Source organism: Canis aureus, chromosome 11 (assembly GCF_053574225.1).
Source record: "Canis aureus isolate CA01 chromosome 11, VMU_Caureus_v.1.0, whole genome shotgun sequence".
Classification (NCBI taxonomy): domain Eukaryota; kingdom Metazoa; phylum Chordata; class Mammalia; order Carnivora; family Canidae; genus Canis; species Canis aureus.
Window position 1 is genome coordinate 9,883,580 of NC_135621.1, and position 24,881 is coordinate 9,908,460.

A 24,881-nucleotide genomic window follows, 5' to 3' on the forward strand; every position below is an offset into this window, starting at 1 on the left:
TTTCATTTCCTCAACATGTGGTCCAGGTCCACATTCCCCTGACTCCGTGCACCCATCCTACTGCTTGGAATATTCTTTCTCTTTTTTTCTGTCCAGTGTCCTCCTACTTGTCTTTCAAGACCAAAGTGAAACAGCACTTGCTGTCTGTAACCTTCCCTAACACCACCTGCCTAAATCACTTCATTTACATATTTCACAAGCCCCTCTACATATGCTTGCCTTTTAACATAATGATTTAATTATGATTCTGCATCCTTCGCTAAGGATGAGATTTTCAAAGGCAGGGACCATATCCTACTGGTTTTTGTAATTTCAGCACTTAGCATATCACCAACTTAGTGCATCACCAACTAGTCACTGACAGACACAAAGATGAACCTTGTGGGGAGACTCACCCATATACCTTTATACACAAAGGCACACACTTGCACACACACCAGCACATGTACACACAAATGCATACACACAGAAATCCACCATGGACAGTGGGAGATGCAGAGAATAAGACATTAACAGTGTGTATGCAGAAAAACGCATCCATGAAGAAAAAGAGATCTCAAAGGTAGAGAAAGCACAGACTCCCTACTTCCAAGGAGTAACAGCAACATGATGGCAACGTTGTGTTTTTGCAACAATAAGCATATGAGTGGAGGGCCACTGTTACCTACGGCTAGACGAAATTAGTCCAGATGTTGTGAATTCCGGGGAAGTCTAGATTGTATCATTGAGACTCAGGTAAATGAAAACAACCCAGAAAAAACGAAAGCAGATTGAATCTAACTCACATGGTGTTCCGGGACAGTCATGTGCCACTAACTGATTGCACATAAACTAACTCTCAAAGGGAAGTAAACAGCCAGCGTATTCTGATTAAACACCTCTTCCACTCTGAGATGGGAGCCTCTGGTCACTTGAGCCACTGTCCTTACAAGGGAAGAGACCAGACGAGAGGAGAGAGCACATCCTCAGCACCACCTGACCACAAAGGGCTGTGCGATGGCACCAAGTCATCAGTGCTCCAGGCTGTGCTGGCAGCAGTTCATTGTCTCAGCAAATCCTGAGCACCTTCCCTGGGCTTCACTTTCCCCCAAAGACTGGGGTCGCTAATAAGAAGATGGTCCCTCCAGCATTAGCACCTACTGAAACATTTCTCAACTTGGAATTCCTGGAAATGTTGGTTGAGAAACAAGCCTGCTCTCTGCTGGTTTCACGGTACGACCGAAACCGTGTTCAGAGAGGCAAAGCCTTGGGTTTATGGAAACTGTTTTTTGTTACCCAATTTTACTGAAGCAGCCTGCAGTTTGTATTTCCTGTTTTTGTTTTCTTCAGATGCCAGAAGGTAGGCACTTCGTAACTGTTAAAGATCAAGAGTTTTCTTTTTCATGCAATGCTTTGACATAGAGGAGTCTGGGGGGATGAAAGAACAACTTAGCAGCATGAGGATATAAAATAGACCCGTAGAATAATGAATATTACCTGGATGTTTAGGGGCAAAGACACACTGATTTGGTTACTTTTTAATAATTCAAGGTACCCTTGCTGCTCCTACTGTGGGGACTGAGCTCATAAGGCTAATGAATAACTGCCCTGCAATGAGCTAAAATTCCCATAAACATCTTGCACCTGCATTTCTGCAAACAAACCTGCATCTGCCTTCAAAACCCTCTGTGTGGGGACGGTGGGGTTGTACATGCAGTGTGTGTGTGTATGTGTGTGCATGCACATGCATAAGTCACTTCAGCCCAGAAGGCTTATTCTTTTTAATCCTACCTTGTCCAAAGCATCAATCAGCTTTTCCCCTAAATTTTATTATTTATAAAGATTCTAGATTATTAGAAATTGAAGTTTTATCTCAGCATGATGTATTAAAATATTCTCACATCATATATTCACAATTTGATTATCTCAGATTCTGAAGAAATAGAATTTCAGGAAGCTTTTTTCACTAGACACTAAAGTGAATGAAGCTGGGAAGATTTAGGATATAAGCATTAAATTGGAAACCCAAAGATGCAAGATTTATTGGAAGTTGAGCTGATGTGACTGTATAATGAATTTAATTATTTAATGGGCTACAATGAGCTTATATTCCTTTAATAATCAGGGAATGACAAAGGAAAAATTCGAGAATATAAAATGGAAATCGAGAGCTACATTCTGCATTTGTTTTATTCCTGACTGCTTCTAAAAAGAGAGAGCAAAAAATATGATCAAGAACATTTTATTTAAAAAAAAAATGATCTTTGACTAAAAAGAAACACTGTGAGATGTGGCTTGAGACTGAGGAATGTTCTCGTCCAAGAACGTTCTTGTCTCTGTGATGTAGCAGTATGCAACTACAGTAGCAATGCCATCTGTGTGCAATAGGGATGGCCATGGATCTGGAACGGGGTATCCATATCCTTGGGGCTACAAATCTCAGGTGAGTTTATCTCCAGAATCCAAGGCCTCATTCCTTCACAGGAGTTTCGTAGAACCCCAAACTCATCCGGATTGGAAGCAAATACTCCGGGAGGGCTGCTAGTTACACCTCAAATTACACACACGTGTCTACACCCACATTGATACCTATGCCAGGAAACTGAAAAAAAACTCTGCTCATTTGGTCCCCAGCTCTTCCAGTGATGAGACGTGAAAATAGAGATCCACTGGAAGTAATAGATGACTGCAACCTGCAAGCGGGCTTTACAAGGGTATTTGATTTCCTAATTATTGCATAGATTCATATTAGTGCTTAATGAGATTTTCATTTGACATTAAACTTATTCTAACATTTCTCTAGAAGAATAAGTCTAATTTTTTTTCTAAAAAGGACAGGATTACAATATCAGTTATTTAAAAATAGTATAAAACTAAAAATATTACAGTATTAGAACAAATAGTAAGCTCTGAAGCTCTATGTATGAAAGAACTTAATGTGAAATAAAGGGCAAATCTGGAATCAATTCAACCTCTCACACTGGAAAAGCTGAATACTCGGGAAAATAATTCAGGTAAGAGCCCTACCTTGTACTATTGCCGAAATAAGTGTTGACAACATACCAGAAGCATATGTAAATGATCACATAACTGCTCTCTGGAATAAGAATTAACTTCCAAACAGAAAAGTAATAGGGGGAAAAATGACAAAGGGAAAGATAATTGTGATCACATAGGACTTAGAATCAAATATCCCCACCTTAAAAAAAAGTAATAAACTGAAGAATATGCCAGAAAGTGTAGACAGTTAATATATAGGGAGCTTTGCAAATCAATAGATTATTTTATATTTTCAATATAAAAAATGAGTGTGGTACACAGATATTTTACATCATCTAATAGATACAGGAACACATCTTGTACCCCAGTTGGAATTAAAAAAATCAAAAGAACGCTAAGAAACCACTTTTTGCTTTTTAAGTGAGCAGAACAGTTCACATGATTAAGAACCAGCATTGGTGAGGTTACAGTGAGCGAGGCCCTCTCCCACACTGCTAGCCAGGGCACAAATGCACAACCTTTGTGGAAACTAATTTGGCACTTTGGCAATTTGTTCTAAAAGGCTTTTAAAATGTTCATAGTTCATGTCCTTTGACATAATAATTGTACTTCTAAGAATCTACTTTAACAAAATAATGAGATGAGTGCAAAGATTTTGGTACACACATTAATCCAATAAGTATTTTCTGAATGCCTGTTCCATGCTGGGCCGTTGTTGGCAGTTGTGGTGAATAAGACAAGGCCTCCTGCTCAGTGACCAACTATTACTTCAAAAAGAGTGCTTATAAAAAAAAAAAAAAAAAGAGTGCTTATTGTCATATTTCTAGTATGAAATCCCCGAAAATAATCTAAGTAACACACAATAAGGAAATGAGTAAACCAATTATGGGTATGGTCATAAAATGGATAATGAGGGCATCAAAAACAACTTTTGGAAAAATCTAAAATGGCATGGAAAAATGCTTATGTTAAAAGTTAAAAGCAAAAAAAAAAAAACAGTGCAAAACCAAGTATGTAATATTTTCACAACTCTGGAAAAATATATCTTTATAGACTAGAAAGAAACAAACATGTATTTGAACATGTTAGCATAAGTGATCTCTGTACTTCTCTAAAGATCGTGAAACCTGTTCTCCGCTCCACTGCTTATTAGTCATATATGATTTTGGGAAAGTCAGTGAAGCCTCAGAAGGCTTAATTTTCTAATTTGTAGAATGGAGCAGTAATTGTGGCCTTGACTCCTTCCCAGAACTCAAATTAGATAAGGAAGGAGTTGCTATTTTGCAGGCCGAACAGCTCTAAACAAATACCCCATACTATATTTTCTCAGCAGAGAAGGATGATTAGCTCTGACATATTAACCCCTTAACCTCCCACATTTCCAGGTGTCTTCTCTCCTTCAAATTCCTATTCAGTACCATGCTCATTTGGGGGATGTTTTTCTTGATGCATCCCATTTCCCCCCAATGACTTGCTTTGCATCCTTGTCACATTTATGTGCACTACGTTAATTCATACCTATTGGCTGGATACATCTCATGTGGTGACTTTCTTTTTTTAATCTGGAATCACATACAAACTGGGGCCATGTAGAGTTTTTAGCAAATTAAGAGAAGAGTCATTTCATCACTCCCATCCTAATTTTTTGCCCCAAAGAGATAAGGACATAACAATTGAGTTGCCCTAAAAATTAAATCAACGGATCTCTTCAGGAAATTATTCCATGATTCCTCTGATGAGTGGCTTCTGGACCTTCAATATTATTTTTGTCACCATTACAGTTTAAGTGTAAACTTTCCCCCGAGGCAAAGACCACCCACCTGAGGCCTTGTGAGGCACTGTTCCCAGCAGAGGGACATTGACCGTTGGGTCTGCCATGATGCCTTTATCCAGGGAGCGTAAGGACAGGAATTCATAGAAGTATTCTTCCTACAATAAAAGGCATTGACAATCAGTACCATGGGAACCATGGAGCATGAGAAGGCGTTTCCTAACTGGTCACTCCTCTGATGGGAGAGTGACACTTTGCACTACAGGAAATCTGGAACACATGACGTCTAAAAAACTGGGTAGGCCTAACTCACCCTTATGGATTTTAGAACTCTAGAATCAGACTCCATTGGGAGAGAAGTGGTGCTTTAAAAACATTAATGACATCTGTCCAAAATACCCACAAGGTAGCCTTTTATGATATTATTTAGTTGTTGTCTCTTAAAAGGATTGAGGAAAAAAAAATGCTCCTAAGGAAACAGGTGGTATCAAAACAATCAGCAACTAGTCCCTAGAAGATCCATCGCAGCTTCTTCGGCCATTCCTTAATTCTTTTCAAATCTGAGGTGAGTCTTTTGATCAGAATTTGGAAAGCTGGAATAAATAAGGGATAATGAATGCAGTAAGCTATCGACGAAAGAAGATATTAAAGCCCAAAATGTAATGAACTTGCTCTAAATATTTATTTTTCAGTATCATTTCTTTGACAGGTTTACATTTCACGTCTCAATTTAATTATGGAGAGAGAAGCCTAAAAGTGTAAAAACCGCCACTGCAATTTGACAGCATGCTGTGAAATTTGACTTTGTAAACATTTTCATTTTCCCCACTAAGTCTAGTAGAGAAAATGGTTCCTGCTACTTGAATAGGCATGAAATAACTGAAAATAGTGAAGCATAATCTCCCTGGAGAGCTTTGATGCTTAACTGATTCTCTACTGGGTTATTCAAAGGATTTGTGATGGAAACAATGTGTTCTCACTTGGGAAGGGAGGACAACCAATAATTAGTGCTGTTGTCAAAGTGAGAGGTGAGCTGAGTGGCTCTGCGGTTATCTGTAGAGATATGCAGAATTTGGACGGGTTAAGTAACTAAATTATGAATTACATGAGCATGGGCTAGAATAACACTTAAAAAAGAATATAGTCTTTCTTATAGTCAGTATACAATTTATTTCCCAATATGGAGAAAATTAAGAGATACCTTGTACATATCCACACAGTTTTGTGGCCTTGGGTCCTAGTATCAATGTACTAGCTATTAGGGACTCCAAGTGAGGAGGGTCATGCAAAGGGGTCATCCCAGCTGCCGTGGGTGACACCTGCAGCACATTGGCGCGAAACACTTCTTGGTTTCCCCAGGAAAACAGACTAAATTCCCACTGCAGCCCCTTCTTTGGGTTGTGGCAATGTTCCACATGACCACCATGAAGGGTCCTTCCTTATGGGTAACAAAGATTTGTGAATTAATTTTATTAAATTCATTCACCAGGAGGGCCCTGAGGATAAAGAGTTTTAAGATAGTCGATTCCTATCCTGTTTGAGGGAAGGCAGAGGGTTACAAGAAGTCCGATGAAAGAAAGGAGTGTCATCAGGAAAACTAATTCAGTCTGTTTGGGGGTTTTTTTTGTTTTGTTTTTGTTTTTAGTGAAGTTCGATTTGCCAACATATAGTATAACACCCAGTGCTCATCCCATCAAGTGCTCTCCTCACTGCCCGTGAAGGTAATTCAATTTGGAATGAATTCCTTTGAAAAAAAGAGATGATTTCTGACCCTGCAGTAAAACCAACAACTACTAAAAGTGGGTTACTTCTTAGGGAGTGTTTCCTGAACCCAGCTGTTTTAAATGACCTCTACCAGCTGCGCTTCCCTCTCTGCTTATCTAGATAATGTTAATCATTTAACATTTTGTTCTAAAACATATTTTCATTGGCATTAATGAAAGGAGTTAGTGATGTATGCCCTTATAATTAATAACTTTGGGTTATTTGTATTACTAAGTACAGGAATAACGACTAGCAACAGTAACATAGCAAACACCTGTGTAATGCATCCCACGTTCCAAGACTTATTTTGAACACTTGTATTAACAGTACATATCATGATGGAAAAGAGCTGGGTGGGTAGAGCACAAGCATGCTGAAAATAAAACATTTCGCTGGCTAGACTGCCTCAAACACCATTTCATAAGTTGTCATTTACTGTTCTGTAATTACATCTTTGAGCTTCATCACATTATAAATGAAATTTACATTTATACGGGTGATATACTTTAAAAGGGCATGAATAAAAATACAATTAAATATAAGTTAACAATTTTGTGTGTATTATTAAGAAAAAGGATGAAAGACTAGCCACCCATATTAAAACAATGATTGTGTAGGACTGATACTGATTTTCCCCCAAATTTTCTATAAGCGGTTCCATGCCTTTCCTAGTGAAATAAAGACATTTATTTAAAAACAAACACTAATTATGTACCTTGTTTCAGTTCTGCGTGGCTGGTGATAATCATTGGCTCTGTTTGTAGAGTTCTCTGATCATAGATGAAATATTTTTGGACCTTTTATTTAGTGAGATTGTGCTCATGGAACAATTTGATTTAAATCTCTTGTCTTCTTAAAAGTGTGCTTTTTAAAAAAAAAAGATTGATTGATTGATTGGGAGTGACAGGGCGGGGCAGAGGGAGAGAGAGAATTCAAGAAAACTGTGCTGAGGGCGGAGCCTGACATGAGGCTTGATCCCAATGACCCTGAGATCATGACCTGAGCCAGAATCAACGGTCACGTCCCTCAACCAACTGAGCCACCAGGGTGCCCCTCCCTGAAAGTGTGCTTTAAGAAAACAACATTTAGTAGTAAAGTAGCTTCTGAATGTGTCTCTCAAAAGCTTTTGACTATGCTCAAAGAATGTGGAACTGAAAGAATTTCACTCGGGGTCCAGAAACAATTCCATAGAGCCTCTGGGTCTCCAGTTGTTGCTTTTGAGTATGACCCCATCAGGTAGACTGGCAAGCTCAGAATCCGTTATATTCAGTGTCAGAGAGTTTGTAACCAGTATTGGTGTGACTGCTTAGCACGATGCAGCCAGGTTCAATGGATTTGTCCAGACAGTCAATAGTCTCATCTTATCAATAACAAATTTCACACTAGAGGTTTTAGGGTGTCCCTTTGATTTCTCTGAGAATCAGTAAATATCAGTTTTTCTGCTGCAATACTAAGATTATATTTTACAGCAGGAACTGGTCAAAACAGTTTATGTTTGGATTTTATCTGTAATAGGCAGTTTCCAGAGAAAACTTTTTTTTTTTTTTTTGTTAATCCTCCTTTTTGGAGATGATAACGATGCTGTAATTTCTGAAATATATAATTTCCTTCATACTTGGCACACACATATATATATTTTTAAGATTTTTATTTATTTATTCATGAGACACACACAGAGAGAGGCAGAGACACAGGCAGAGAGAGAAGCAGGCTTCTTCCCTCCAGGAAGCCCAATGTGGGACTTGATCCCTAGACCCCGGGATCACAACCTGAGCTGAAGGCAGATGCTCAACCACTAAGCCACCCAGGCATCCCCTCGGCATATACATTTTAAAGGGGTTTGTCCATTTACCGTTTTCTTTCTTAAAAATTCCAATTTGAAAACTACTTAGAAATTGACCAACCCTTTGTCTCTGATCTTGACATGGATTTCTTTCAATGTTTCACTCTGTCATTATCAACAGACCTAGCAAAACCACCCATGCCATATAAAGTATTTCTACAAATCAGGTATCATCACCAGGTAGTAGAGATAACCTATATTCCTCATTTAACTTAATTATTAAATGGCTAAAATATTTCCCTCAAAGTAAAAAAAAAAAAAATGGCTGATGAAATAAATGTTAGATTTATAATGTCACAGTTTAAGTTCTAGACAGGACTTTCTGTTTTTACTTTATTTATAATACCATAAACAGTCTTAGTCTCAAACCTCTCCACTGGAAACACTTATTTGGGGGCAAATAAAACCTAAATTCTATGCCAAAGAGAACAGCGAGCTCGCTTTCAAGTTTGGGAACAAGTTCCACAGATTGTAGATTTATTAGTTAGATAAAAGGAACTCAGAGTATGAACTGTAATAGGGAGGTGGCATATTGGAGAGCACGAAACCTCTATTAGGGAAAAGTACATTTTGTTTTATTAAATGACACTAGTGGAAACTCAGGTAGAGGTAAGTAGGGTGCTTAGTTGAGAAACACATGAAAAGATTGCCTTGTATTCAAACAAAGAATGGGTCTATTCAGGAGAATAATTCACTTCTAAATTAAGTCGCTGAAAAATCTTGCTGGCCTGGTTTCCCATGCAGTAAATTTTCTTTTCATGGAGAAGTATAAAAGACACCCAAATATTATCAAGAGAGGAGTGCTAGAGGCCACTTAACTTGCTTCCAAGCAACTTGGCTGAATATGAAAGTCGTTCCTTCCAGAAGAGATGAAGACATTATTTAAACAGCAAAATGGGACAACTCAGAAGGCCTTCGCTCTGGCCCTCTTTCTTGGGTAGACACACAGAAAGGAAGCAGAGAACTGCATTAACCATTGGGAGGAACAGAGGGAATCCAGTATTCTTTTCCATCTTTGAAGTTCTGGGTTTGTGGTGCCTACTTAATCTAATATATTAGCACAATAATTACAGGAGCGTCTGAGTTAAGAATCAAAGGTTCTTCATAAAACCATGGCTCTCCAACCTCTTTTAACTTCATGTATCACGATGCTGACCTAAGTGTTCATGAGGCACATGGAACAATAAAGGTATCAGATTTGCCCTGAAGGAAATTTCAGGCGATTGACAGATGCAAAGCATACAGATGCCATAAAGCTTGAAAATGTGCAAATAATTTTTATTGAGTGTTTACTAAACTCCGGTCACTGTCCACTTAATTCTCACAAGAACCTGGTATTATCAGAGCATACACGTTGTGTTCAGATTAGCCAGGCATTCGGTATGAGAATTACCAGAGCGATTTGAAGTAAACTCCTATGCTGTGTGCGAACGGCAAGAAATCTACTAAAGTAATAAGCGAGAAAGCAAAAGAGTTTGATGTTAAAGTCCCAAACAAAATGAATGAGCACACCCAATGCTTAAAATAATCCGACGCCTGAATGTCTAGACCCAAAATTGCCAGATCTCTCATTCTTCCTGGGCATTCTTCTTGTCACCTCCCTGCAAAATGTCATCCTTTAGACGCACAACTCATTATCCTTGGATGCTGGGACACTGCTGATTCTTCTCGCATGCCTTGCTTTTCCTGCAGTTCCTTGTTAACCCTCCTCCTCCCAGCTCATGATCTCAAAAAATCACTAAGACTCAGGCCTCAGCTCTTCTCTGTTTATACTCTATCATAAAGCTCACGCACTTGTACAGATGGAACTATTTCCTTTTGGGCAATGATGCTCACTCGATGCAAACCATTCCCACTGCCTCGTGGCCAAGCTCCTCATTTGCACGGAGCTTCATTCATTACCTTCCCAAGCCAGAAGCCTCACTTGACGTCTTTATATCTGTCAACAGAGTTATCATTTTTTCCAGTAACAAAAGTACTGAACCTCTGAGTCATTGTTGTTTCTTGCCTCTACCCCGTGTCCTGATAGCCACACAGACATCAAAGTCTTGTCCTTTCTCTTTGCGTAATCTTGATTCTGCCCCTTGCCTGTCATTCCCACTGCTTCTGCCCTAACTTGGCCCTTAGGTCTTCATGTTGGCATTATTATAACTTTTCCTGAAATATCTTTCTATTTTTCCTCTTTAAAATCTCCATCATGACATGAACCAATATATGTAATTGATGCATCAGACTTGCCATATTGCAATGCTTTCATGTCACCTCTTGTCTCTAGGATAAGGCCCTTAGCCTGTTAAGGGTCCCTCATGGTCTAGCTCCAAATTTCCTTGATTTCGGACTACTCCCCAACAGGGATCCTTTTCTGGAGCTCAACTGGCCTGCTCTGAATACATCATAGCCATACCTATCTCCCAGGGTTTTCATCTATACTGGCCTGCAATAGGACTCAAACCAGTGTGGCCCTTAAACATATACAGTCCTGTATTACTATTAAACTTTTCCCATGTACAGATCATGTATTGTCATGTAGAGTTTGGATTCTTGGTGGTTGAGGATGGGATTATGTTTTTTTCCCCCCAGTACCCAGCATTAGGTACAGCCAGGTATGTAATATATACTTGCTCAATGAATGAATGACCTACTGAGAGGCATCCAGATGCGTAAGCCCAGTGCATTCCAGAACACACTGTTACAGTGAAATGGCATTAGCCTCTGATTTTACAGACGGGCATCAGCTTTTCTGTTTTGGCAACTGCTAAATTACTTTTATGGGCCAAAAGATTCTCTTTTACTTTGCTGTGTGGCCAGTCACCACAGCATGTATGGAGAATAGAGAATATTTTTGAAAAAAAGAACGATGACCCAAACACTGACATTTGATATCCAGCCAATCTCCATGTAGTTTGTAACTGTTTCATGCTTGTTTAGGGACAAAACCTTGGCAATGAGGCTCCCAGAATAAATACAAGCAGATAGTGTAGATAAGGCCCAGTTCTGAAACATGACATTGTCCAATCCTCTTCTGGCTCGTATTTCCAGAAGAGACTTGATCTCTTCTCTAAGTCACACATATATAATTGTATTTATATGTAATTTATATCATTATAAGTTTATAAATTTTGTAAAACTATGTATACATTTATACATATAAACACCTTCTGCAAATTACAATTATGCAATTACAATGTCACTGAGAAAGTGTGAAATATCGACAAAGACTTCTTTCATGACTTCTTTTGAAACTGGCTCTAAGAAGAACTTGTTTCAAAAAAAAAAAAAAAAAAAGAAGGGGCGCCTGGGTGGCTCAGTTGGTTAAGCCTCTGCCTTGGGCTCAGCTTATGGTCCCAGGGTCCTGGGATTGAGCCCTGAGTCGGTTAGACTCCCTGCTCAGTGGAGAGCCTGCTTCTCCTTCTCCCTCAGCTTTCCTCCCTGCTCGTGCTCTCTCTCAAATAAATAAAATCTTTTAAAAAAGTAAAAAGAAAAAGCTCCTCATGCAGAGTGGTTATTTAATTGTCTTACTGGTCTTGGCTTAATTGATAATGAAGTGAACATCACTTAAGGAGAGAATCTCAATGGCCTCATTCTTCTGTTCCAGTAATTATTTTTATCCACACTGCCGTTGACCACAATTACTGGGTTGGGGTGAGGGAGTAAAGCTATTGGAATATAATGATAACATTAAAACTTAAAGTCCAAGTAAACACATACGGGACCATGAAAGTTTTGTAAACGAAAACTGGCAGGAGATCACACAGTTTGGCTTCACATGAATCTGAAATATCTAAGCCATTTTCCATCTTTTTCCTCCTACGGTTTGGAATCACCATTGCTCATGCAAACCAGAAACAGACCTGGCTATCTGACAAATTACTGGCTAGTCACTCTCTTTTAAGATTCCTAAAGATAGAAAAGCAGTGTCATAGAGCACTATATTGCTTTTTTGTGTTAGATAAAACCAAAAGCTAGCAATTTTTATTTTTGTTTAAAGAATATTTTATTTAAATTCAATTTGCCAACATATAGCATAACACAAGGAAGTAGAAAAGCCAAGCATTGGGGAATGGAAAAGTGGTTTTTTTTTTTTTTTTTTTTTTAGTGCTTCTAAAGACGGAGAAAAAGGGTATCAGTATGCACACAAAGTAGGCTCTAAAAGTATAGCCCCCCCTTCAGCATACTGCTTTCACCACATTGCCAAAATTTTCCACGGGAAGGTCAACGTAGGCAGCGGGGAGGTTTCCAAAAGCTTCATTCCTCTTTATTCCTCAAGGCTTCTGGGACCAGGACCTCCTCCTCACAGTAAGCCTGCCCTAATTCAAGCATTTGCAAAGTTGTGGGTCAACTCCCACACTGGGCACTGAGAGGGACAGTATTGGGCAATATTGGGGTGGGTTAGGTGGGTAAGGAAAAGGATTGAGGAAAGAAAACTTTGTTCTACAGGGTGCAGCCAGGAGCAGTCCAAACAGGATGTGTGGGAAAAGAAAGGTCAGGAGCACAGTCACACATTTCTCCTGGAAAGGAGGATGGAGAATGTGGAAGGGCCGAGGAGGCAGCGGTATGAATGCAGGGGCTCTAGAGGAGATGAAAGATTTCAGCTCCTTCAGGAAAAGGAATACTTTTTTCTGCTGATCTCAAAATCTGTATTTGAATATTTTCTTTTCTTAAGGTTTTAGAGGCAGTCATTGGGTATTCACTTATATGGGGTAGAGGGGAAGAGAATGGGCTAAGAGCTCTTTTCTTTGATAATAATTTCAAAACTGAGCAACTACCCTTATGCTTCATGTAGTACATTCATTCCTCACTGGTATCTTCTTCCCTCCGTCTCACCTGCATGCAATTCATGCGCTGCGGACTCTTATAAAATGTCCACATAAATCTGTTTAGCACATAGAAATAGCTCAAAGGAGGCAAGACTAGTGTCCCATTTCCTTCGAGTTCTTTAAAATATATAGTTATCTCCTGGCATATGTATTTATTTTATTCCATTGATAAAAAGTGCTTGGAAATTTTTAACTGATGTAGAAATATCAGAAATATTCTTGGTGATGGCTTTCAAAATATTTAACATTAGGTCATGTTTTTCTTAGTTTCAGCTTCAGGTAGTTTTTTCTAAAATTCTTTAATATATTGTTATTGAATCCATGTGGACCATATTAACCTACTTCTTGATAAAAACCAGAAAAAAAAACATAGACTGTCCTTCTTGACTTTGTATTTTTAAAAAATACATTATACTATTTGGTAAATGTGAGATATGCCTTAATTTGACTTCTTAGTTCATATAATTACAATTTCATATATCAAAATCCTATGTTACAAGATATCCTCCAATGACCAGTTGTTCTGTTCCTATCTAAGAGCCAAATAAAAAAAAAGTCTGCAATTTCATAGTCTGCAATTTCATACAGATTTTCAAAGTCTAAAACTTTAGGGAACTAGTGTTACTAGCAGAAGGTTCAAGTAATAGTCATCACTATAAATTTATTTTTATACTTCAAAAAAAAGCCATTGCCTAGAACATGCAGTGTCATCAGCCCTTTTCATCTTCCAAGCTCCTCTAGATATTTGCTATTTTAAAACTGTTACTCATACACACATTATTCATCCTTTTTAAGAAAAAGAGAAACTAAGGCAGAACTGAAGCAATTTCCTGGAGAACACTGATGATGCAAATTCGTTATCCGAGGACTAGCTAAATCTATGTGGCCAACTTCAATTGCCCCCTAATACCCCGAGCAATTATTTTTTAAATTAGCTAATTAATTAATTAATTAATTATTTTTAGAGAGGGAGAACAACGATGAGAGGGACAGAGGGAGAGGGAGAGAGAGAATCTCAAGCAGGCTCCATGCCCGACATGGAGCTCAACAGGGAGGGGGGTGAGGGGGGCTTAATCTTTACAACTTCAGATCATGGCCTGAGCTGAAATCAAGAGTCAGATGCTTAACTGACTAAGCCACCCAGGCGCCCCCCTAAGCAATTCTTTTAAACATCCCTCTTCCTTTCCTTCTCCTACACACCACAATTCTATAGTTTCCCCAAAGTCCACTGCCCCCTCTGCTATCATCACTCAACTGATGACAACTTCCTACTCACAAAGAAAACAGGAGTTTACTAGACAGGAATTCTCTCAACTTTTCCTCCATCCACCTACAAAGAGCCCACATTCACATTCAGTCTGCTTCCTTCCCATATCCTGGGAGGTTGGCTCTAATGGTAATGTCATCTTCCCTCATGTGTATTAATATGATTAAAAGGTTGAAAACTCAACACTGTCTCCATCAGGCTTTCTTCCTGTCACTACATTGCTTCCAGAGGGGTCTGTACTCATGGCTTCAGTGTTCTTGCTCATCAATCTTTGGCTCACTACAGTTAGGCTTTTGCCCTCATTATTACTGTTATTATTATTTTAGATTTTATTTATTTGAGAGAGAGAGAGAGAACGCACCAGAGAGCATGAGATAGGGAGGGGCAGAGGGAGAAGAAGCAGATTCTCTGCTAAGCAGGGAGCCCAAAAACATGGGGCTTGATCTCAGGACTCTAAGATTATGATCTGAGCCGAAGGCAGATGCTTAACCGACTGAGCCATCCTGGTGCCCCTGCCCTCATCACTATTAAAATGTCTTCATAAAAGGTCGCAGATGGCCTCCCAATTGTTAAATCCAATGGACATTTTTCCTTTTTAATCTCTCGTATAGTCTTTTATAGAAATTTTTTATTACAATTTTTTTTGCCCTGTCTATAGCAACAGTCTTTGTGAGTTCCTCTTCTCCTTCTCTCATCAGTCTTTCCCTCATGACTTTCATGTGCTTCTCTTTCTACAATGGGGACTTAGAAAGAGTTCTGAATGTGGGCCCGTGCACCCTTAGAGAATCCATAGCTTTTGTGTTCATATATTTTTGACTATTTTTCTGTGGAGAACAGACCCTAGCTTTCATCACATTCTTAAAGGAGTCCGTGACTCAAAAAATAATGGTAAGAGCCACTGCCTTAAAAGCTGATGTTTCCAAGAAACAGCTGCTGCTCTCCTCTTCTTGCTTCTACTCTCTTCTTGAGGTATCATATTCATTTCTGTGACTTCAATTTTTGCCAACATTTCAATGACCTCCAAATTTTTATCTCCAGTTTTCACGTTTCTTCTGCGCTCTACGTTCATACTGGCAGCTGTCTCGCAGACATCTCCCCTCGGACTTAACATGTTTGAACCAAACTCATTACCTTCCTGATGCCTGATTGCTCAAGAGACAAACTTGGCAGTATTTCTAGATCCCTAACTTTTCTCTCACTAGCCATTTCCACAAACTCTCACTGACTTCTCAAATCTATTCCCTTCTTTTCCTTCCTACTGTTACTACCAAAATTCAGACACTTCTCATACGTGCTTGTATAATTGTCCCCTAACCTAACTCCCTATTAACTCCTGCTGTCCAGATTTATACTCTCCACGCTACAGTATCATCCAGGTTTTCTTCCTAAATGCCAATTGGACCATACCACTGCTCCCATTTAAAAATCTTAATGGTTTCTAATCATGGGGAAGAGTTTAGCTACAGCTTTACAGCTGGCTCTGCCCACTGTCCTCTTCTTTCACATCTTTGGTCCAGCCATAGCAAGCACTGAGTCCACTGAACTGCTGTGCTTTCTCATGAACCCTGCTCCCTACTCTATATGCCTGGGATGTTCCCTCACTGCCCTTGTCTATCAAGCAAATTGACTTACCTCTCTAGGCACAGGTGAAATATCAATTCTTCTGTAAAACTTTCCCACCTCAGATCCTTCTTTCCTGTCCTTTCCCCCTTATTTTTACATTGTACTTCCAGTAACAGTCTATTTACCTGAATTCGCCATTAAAGTCTCCTCTGTGGAAGGGACTTTGTCTATTCTTATTTGAATCCCCAGTGACTAACAACTTTTGTGGCACAGAGACTGTTTATAAAAAATAAATACAGGCTTTTAGTCAAACTAGTCATACCCTGAAAAATTAGGTAAATCACATCTTACCATATCGATTCCCAGTCCCAAAATTTCTCACTTAAATGAAACAGAGGCCCAAGTATACTTGTGAAGTCCTGATTGAGAGAAGTAGACATTGAGATCCTAATCACAAGTCAGCAGGAAATGGGAGAAGATGGAGTCATGCACAAGGAGACTCAAGCTGGTCTTGAGCTGGCTCTACATGGAGACAGACCACTGACAGTCCAAATAACCACATTCACAGGCTGAGGTTAATTTGGGTGAAATCTGGGCTATGGTGAGACCAACTGGCTTGAATTCTCATTCTATTACTTACTAGCTGGTGTTGGGCATAGTTTAGCCTTTTTAAAAATTTTTTATTTAATTTTTATTTTTTATTTTTAGCCTCTTATTCATTCAACACTTCATGTATCAGGCAATAGATGTTGTACATGCCCACCATGCCAAAGAGGAGCAAAAATAGATCTAATATTTATGCTTATGGAGCTTGCAGACTGGAAGGGAATTGGTCATTAACCAAATAGCCAAAAAATTAAATAAATAAGATAATAAATGATTAAAAAAGACTGTGATAAGGTGCTTCAGAGGAGAAAAATATAGTGTTTTGGGGATGTGTAATTAGGCTTAGCTTGGGCGGGGGGAGTCAAGAAAAGCTTGACTGAGAAAGAATGGCAGAATTGAGATTTCCTTAGGGAATGGAGGTTACGTGGGTAAAAGAGGGGTGGCATTTTTGGCAGAGGTAAGATCAGGTACATACGCTCTGGCAGGTCTTTGGCAAGCTGGAGGACTGAACTGGGCCAGCTCCCACTCTACGGTGTTGTCGCAAAGATGAAAATAAGTAATGGGTAAAGTAGGTAGCCAATGTTGACACATGGTAAGCAGTCAACAAATAGTGGTCATCATTAATAGGATCAATACACAATTCTCCTATTGCTGGGGCATGCCAATGGGAGTTTCTAGACAGTGGAAGAATCCATAGGTAGAAAGGAGTGGTCTGGGGACTTCTGAGTGTTTGGCGCTAGAGGAATGAGATCAAGGGGGTTCCCATAGTCCCAAAGCAATCAGCTATGTGCTGTGGGCATAGCAGTAGAGTTCAAAAGGAACAAGAGGTTGTGAAAATAGTCTAAAAAACATTTTATTTTCTGCTTATTGCAGATGTGGGTTTACAGTTGAAGTTAGCATAAATAGGTATACCTGGAATTGCCTCATTTCTTTAGCTTTGAAACAAATTAAAGATGTCTTATTGAAATTTTATCTTACAGGGAATTTAGAGGATAGAAGAACAAGTAAAACTATACCAAAAACATATAATCAGTGAAATCCAGGCTAGGGGAAACTATGGGCCAAATACCCAGTCTCCTCAACAAAAGTCTGAAGGAGGGCAGCCCTAGTGGCCCAGCGGTTTAGCGCCACCTTCGGCCCGGGGTATGACCCTGGAGACTTGGGATCAAGTCCCACGTCAGGTTTCCTGCATGGGGCCTGCTTCTCCCTCTGCCTGTGTCTCTGCCTCTCTCTCTCTCTTTCTCTCTCTCTCTCTCTGTCATGAATAAATAAAAATAAAATAAAAATATTTTAAAAATAAGAAATCAAGATAAAAGCCTTTAAAAAAAGTCTGAAGGAATAAAAAGAGAGAGAGAGAGAGAGAGAGAGAGAGGAAGCCTACAGATTACAAGAGAACTAAGACTTATCAACCACAGTATGAGTGCCTTATTTGGATTCTCAAACAAACATTGTTTATTTTTATATATTTTAAAGTATACACACACACACACACACACACACACACATACTTTAAAAATGGATGACGTTTATGAGCAATAGCTGGAAATTTAAACATTAACCAGATACTTGATTATGTTAGGGAACTATTTTTAATGGTTTACAGAGGTTTTTTTCTAATTTTACCTTTTATAGATCCATGCTAGAATACTGGTAGATAAAATGACATGATGCCTGAGATTATTTCAAAATACTATGAGAGGGGGCCACAGGTAGGGGAGTGTAGATAAAACGTGATTAACCATGAATTAACGATTCTTGAATCTGGGTGATGGATAAGTGGGTGTTCATTTTTCTATTCTGTCAATATTTGTATATGTTTGAAATTTTCCATAATAAAAGGCTTTTTATAAAAGAAAAAAAGCCTCACATTGGCATCTGTGTTGAATGAATAAGCTTTAATTCATAGAGAATAACACATCATAAGTGATACGGTAATGCTTCCCCTCCGGCTGGATGCTCACAAACTGTAGCTCCCCACCCACTCTGGTCCTGCCACACTGGCTTCCTTGCTGCTTCCTGAATGTGCCAGGTGCACTCCCATCGGAGAGACCTGGCACTAACGACCGCCTTCAGCTGGGGTGCTCTTCCCCCAGATGGCCACATAGCTTGCCCCCTTATGAATTGTATTCCTCTTTAGTAAAATGTCATCTCATCCAAGCAGCCTCGCCTGTCTGTCCTCTCTGAAACAGCACCTCCTCACCATGCATATTTTAATTTTCTGCTATATTTTTCCACTAGCACTTATCATCACTTGATATGTGTCCATTTAAACATTTAAGAAATTATGTGGGGCAGCCTGGGTGGCTCAGAGGTTTAGCGCCGCCTTCAGCCCAGGGCATGACCCTGGAGTCCCAGGATCGAGTCCCATGTCTGGCTCCCTGCATGGAGCCTCCTTCTCCCTCTGCCTCTCTGTGTGTGTGTCTCTCATGAATAAATAAAATCTTAATAAAAAAAAAAAAAAGAAATTATGTGTCTCCTCTTCTTCACCACAGGGAAAGTAAGTTCCACAAGGGCCATCACTCTCTTGTGTTCACTGTTATAGTTCCAGTACTTGGAGCAGTGCCTGGCACATTGAAAGTGCTCCCTAACTATAACTATTTATCGGGTGAATTAAAGAAGGAACGAATAAAGAAAGGTCAGCCAGCATATGACATGCTTCTGTTTATGTTTCAATGTGGAAAAGTTTTTGTTATTAATTAATTAAAGTTAATTTACTTTAAAATTTACTTTGCCAATTTGAGAGCTGTTGGCTGAAATTCATCCGTCGGGTAAAAGGCAAGATCTAGGAAAATCGTATGTGTTTTTGGAAACATAAGCACAGTATAATTTTTATTGCTGCTGTTTAGAGAGTAGATGTGTGCGTGTGCTGGGGGTGGTGGGGCAGATGGAGAGGGAGAGAATCTCAAGCCGACTCCACGCTCAGCCCGGAGCCCAAAGTGCGGCTGGATTCCATGACCCTGAGACCAAGAGTCAGACACTTAACTGACTGAACCACCCAGAGACCATCCTACGCCCCCTTTTCAAGCACAGTATAATTCAACCACAATTTTACTGATGACGTGATTTCCTTCTATTCAGATTTTTTTTTCTATTCAGATTTTAATACAAGAAATTGGTTGTAGGAGATTAAACATCAAATTTAATTTAAACAGGAGCAAATCCTCTTATTTCCTTTCATAAGTTCAAATAGTATTATTATCCAAGTTTCTCAAAGCCAGACACTAAGACTTCTTCTGCAATCCTTGCCTTGCCTAACACCGTCCTAGACAATACAGGTAATAAATACTACTGACTTAAACCAGTACTTAAAAAAAACAACAAAAACAAAAACAAAAAACAAAAAAACAAAATATACTCTCCAGTGTTGTCTTTGTCAGAAAAGCTTTCATGTTGATACAAGGAGGCAAATATGAATTTTGGAAAACTGGTAAGTAATTGAACAAATATCTGAAGGAAGAACACTCCAGCAGAAAGAATAGTGGTGCCAAGACCTCCAGGTGGGAAGGTACCTGACAGGTTGGGCAGACAGCAGGCCAGTGGTGGCAGGACCAGAGCCGGTGGGGCATTGGGGTTAGGAGCATTCAGCAGGCCGGGAAGCCTCACCCTGTCACAGACAAAGGAAGGGCTCAGAGGCTCCCACTGGAGGAACCCAGGGAAGTGCTCCTAAGTCTCTGTTTCCCATGTTCCCCCACCAACACCCCAGCCTTCCCGCCCTTGGGGAGCTGGAGGTGTCTAGAGAAGAGTCAACCACTGTGCCTTCCAGGCTGCAGCTAAGGGAGGGGAGGAGTTTTAACTGTGAATGAAGATGGGAACTTTAACTACTACACAGTAGTGGGTATTTTAATTACTGAAATGAGAATAACTTCAGCACTAAAGTCACTTGAGGACATTTATGATGTTTGGCTGACTAGAGAAAGTCCAGGACCTACCTGAGGAGTCATCCGAAGGCCCAGGGAGAAAATAGCCCACACAGCGGGTTCGTAGGGGCTTGTGTGAGAAGCAGCCACGACTGCTCCAGGTCATTACACGTGGCGGCATTTTGCTTATTGGGTGTAAGAGTTTTAAGCCTTGGGTCCTTATAGAAGGCTCTGAGGAGCCAAGGGGTGGGCAGCAAGCATACTTCCATTTGTAACCTCACAGTCTTTCTTTTTTGCCCACTTAAAACACACCAGAATATTAGCACAAATATGAACCTTCCTTTATTTCTTTTTAATTATTATGTCACATGTTAGCTTTCTCATTTCTAAGAATGATTTCCTGTAAATTCTTTAGTCCTTTGAGTTCCCCTTCCTAGACGTAAACCTAGTTAATGACCGTGACTCTCGAGGGCGCAGTGAATGACAATGCTGTGCAGTTAAAATAAACAGGCAGATGTGGGCAGGCACCGTAGTTAGTCAAGCTGATTCATTAAAGAAAAAAAAAAAAAAGGCACATTAAAGCTGGATCAACTGTCATCTTTTAGTGATGACTGTTGATCTGATGTGATGAGAGAAAGTTCATGCACGTGGATTGGTTGATTCGGCTCCCGGATGGTCTGGAACATCGTTAACTCATACAGACTGATTCTGGCCCTGGTTCAAACTTCTCAGCCTTTGTTCTTGGGGCTCAGAGGATGGCTTTGAAGTTCAGGATAAAGCCCTTCTAACACACCATTACCAAAGAATAACCTTTTGATTATGATCTCATGAAAGTATAATCAATAACTTACATAAGTTAAAACCATGGCAAACAGTGACGGTCCTGTAATTGGACCTTTATGAATTCCATATGCTACAATCTCTGCATTAGCTACAGTCTTGCATAATACATATATTTCTTCCCCAAAACATAGCCGTTGAACTTTCTTAAAAGGCTATGAAACTTTCACAGCTACTGTCAGCCTTGAACTCTTCAGGCCTCTGAGCTTGGGTGTGGGTACGTTAACAGGCAGGATTTTTGGAAAGCTTAAAAGGATAAATACATATTTCTCCCAATCCAATAGACATTCATTTGTGCAAAGCAATTTAATCAAAGCCAGTAATTGTTTACTTAATTGTGCAGCTTGTGTGCTTTAAAAAATATTTCGGGGGAAAAAGACCTCCAGCAAATGATGGTTAAAAACACAAGTAGAAAATATATTCACTTAGCAAAAAGGCATGTTCTCATGTAACGTTCTCAAATAACTGGGACCTGGCTAGGAAGCCGTTATGCCACTATCTAATTATCTAAGACTGATATTTACTTCTCTCTCGCGCTAAGCTAAATTGCACTATTACTAAATTGTAAATGTTAAGTGTTTAGTGTAGCTTTATTGGCTTCATTTCGGGAGAAAGGGCAGTAAGCACGCAAGAAAAGATTTGGGAAGAGAAGTACCTAACCCATGGTCACAGTAGTTAGAAGTCTGAACTGAAGGAACATTCAGTGACAGAGTGAAAGATGTCCAAGGAGGAACGAGTCCTATCTTTTTAGACTAAACATCAGATCTTTAAAGAGAGAGGAGTATAGAAAGCCCAAACCAATAACTAAAGGGGGGAGGAGACACATCAAAAGTGGTTTTTTTTGTTTTGGGTTTTTTTTTTTTTTTTTCATGTTAGCCTTCTCCCTCTCGACTATTATGACCCCTCTCAGTGTCGCCTTATTCAGTTTTGTTACTTGTTGCCACGAATTAGTTTTTCTTCTGGAACATATTTGAAAATTGCCAAAGGGGAGTAGGGAGGGGGTTGGGCAAAATAGGTCAAGGGAAATGGGAGACACAGGCTTCCAACTATGGAATGGATACGCCACAGGAATAAAAGGTACAGCATAAGGAATATAAGCAGTGGTATTATAATGATGTTCTATGGTGACAGCTGGTAGCTCCACTTGTGGTGAACGTAGCATAACGTACACACCTGTCGAATCACTAGGTTGTATTATCTGAAACTGTGTGTCAACTATAGCGCCATTAAAAAATGTTGCCAAAGCTCATTTCCAGCAAATGTATACACTTTTAGTTTCCTTAGTCCAAAATAGCACCATTAAAGTAACCTTTGTGACTCTACTGTCACTATTCAAACTTGTAAGTATGTTACTAGCTTCCATATTAAAATTTGAATTACTGACTCACAATGCATTTCTTGTATCATCTACATTAAGAATGTGATATTTGGCCCCATATCTCCTCTATTTGATTGTATGTAATTCCTAAAGGCAGAGACTATAACTATTTACCAATCTATTTTCAATTGTCCAACTTTATTTTATAGAAGTAATTTCAAAGTCTTACACACACACACACACACACACACACACACACACAAGGATGATGAAAGAAGACCAGTACACTAAAGGGGAGAAGGATCAAGCTTTTAATATCTTTGACTGTTTTTTAAAGAAAATACCAATGAGCCTCTGTCCAGTTGTGACAGGCTATATAAAGAGGAAAAGAAATAGACCATGGGAAAACCAGACGTACACAAATCAGCAAGGACAATATGATCTAAATCATGATTTATGTGAATGCGTGGAAACTAAAAGACATTAAGAAGTGGGTCTCCTCTATTCATTTTGTTTTTGTTTTGTTTTGTTTTGTTTTGTTTCAAAATAGAAAAAAGGATGGTTCTGGAAATTATAGATCTGTCAGCATCAGTACCTGTTTTCATGGCTCTTACACCTGGAAGAATAACCTAGATACCAACACAAGAGTCACAAGAAATAAACAATGCCTGACCAAATTACTGTTCTTCCTCATAAGAGAGGACAGGAAGCAATAGAGAGTCTACCTCTATGTCAAAATCACTACTGATTGCTTCCCACAGTTGGGAAGTCCAGCCTTTACTCCTCTGTGGAATAGCTAAACAATTGGCTTAAGAGTTTAAGAGTTTATATTACACTCAAAACATGAATCTCCATCAGCCTGGTACATATGAGGTGTACATATTGGGTGATGTTTCATTCAGATTGGTTTTAGAAAACCAATCTATCAGATACCCTTATTAGTGACTTTTACAAACAAAATGTAAAGGTGCTCACAAAAGCTGGAGACTTTCTTGAGTTAAGTGGGTTTTATACTCTAGAAGACAGAAGAATCTAAGTGTTCTTAATCAGTTAACATATGACAACACTAAAACTAGAATTAAATTTGCAGGGACAAAAGGTCAACTTCTGAGCATAATGCAGCAACCGAAACTAGGGAAACCAGATCTGGAAAATCAGTTTACCACAAACTAAAGATGAGTTAGCAATTTTCTGCTATATGGAAAATGTCAACTTGATTATGAAGCTTATTGTGTGTAAAATTAAGAGGAACAAACTTCGTCACGAAGATGAAAAGTACGGCATAGGGGATATGGCCAATAAGATTGTAATAACATTGCGTGGGGACAGATGGTGGCTCCACTTATTGTGGTGAGCACTGAGTAATGTAGAGAATTGTCAAATAACTATGTTGTACACTTGAAACTAAAATAACATTGTTGTTAATTATACTTCAATTAAAAGAAAAAAAATGGAAATTAAAAAAAATACTACTGGTATCTATTTTAAATGATATGAATGAATAGAAGTATCTAGAAAAACATATCAAAAGTTTATTGAACCATAAGAGACTCTTAACCCTAGGAAACAAACTGAGGATTGCTGGAGGGGAGGTAGGTGGGGAGATGGGGTAGCGGGGTGATGGGCATTACAGAGGGCATGTGATGTAATGAGCACTGGGTGTTATAAGCAACTGATGAATCACTGACCTCTACCTCTGAAACTAATAATATATGTTAGCTAATTGAATTTAAATAAAAAATTGTAAGTTTATTGAAATCATTTAAAAAGTCTTATGAATGGGTGTTTTTCAAAATTAAGTATTCAGGTTGATTACTTTTCCAAGTTCATTGTGTCTATAGTTCTTCCTGGTTTTGTTGTTGTTGTTGTTTACATATCATTCTAGAAATCAGAGAACAAAAGGGTCAGCACACTTTGTGCTAATGTCAGGTCAGGTCATTCTTCCTCCGTAGGCAGTGGATGGAAGACAAAAGCCAACCTAAGAGCCCAGACTTTTAGAAACAGGTTAGCACAAGATCAGGTCAATTTTTTAAAGTCATGTAAAAAAATGCTATATTTAAATATATATATTATCTGACTTTCCAAATCTCATTGAAAAATTTGTGTATATATTTCTCATTCATTTGGGGAAAATAAATAATAGTGAAAGGGAATATAAGGGAAGGGAGAAGAAATGTGTGGGAAATATCAGAAAGGGAGACAGAACGTAAAGACTGCTAACTCTGGGAAACGAACTAGGGGTGGTAGAAGGGGAGG

At 39.1% G+C, this 24,881-nt stretch overlaps 1 protein-coding gene across 1 annotated transcript in view; it reads right to left on the reverse strand.

Annotated features, from left to right (window-relative positions):
• WIF1 (Wnt inhibitory factor 1) overlaps positions 1–24,881 on the reverse strand; it is a 66,226-nt gene that overhangs the window by 20,629 nt on the left and 20,716 nt on the right. The window contains exon 3 of the mRNA XM_077913712.1: positions 4,800–4,908. Coding sequence (XP_077769838.1) covers positions 4,800–4,908 — 109 coding nt within the window. The remainder of the gene's footprint in view (positions 1–4,799; positions 4,909–24,881) is intronic.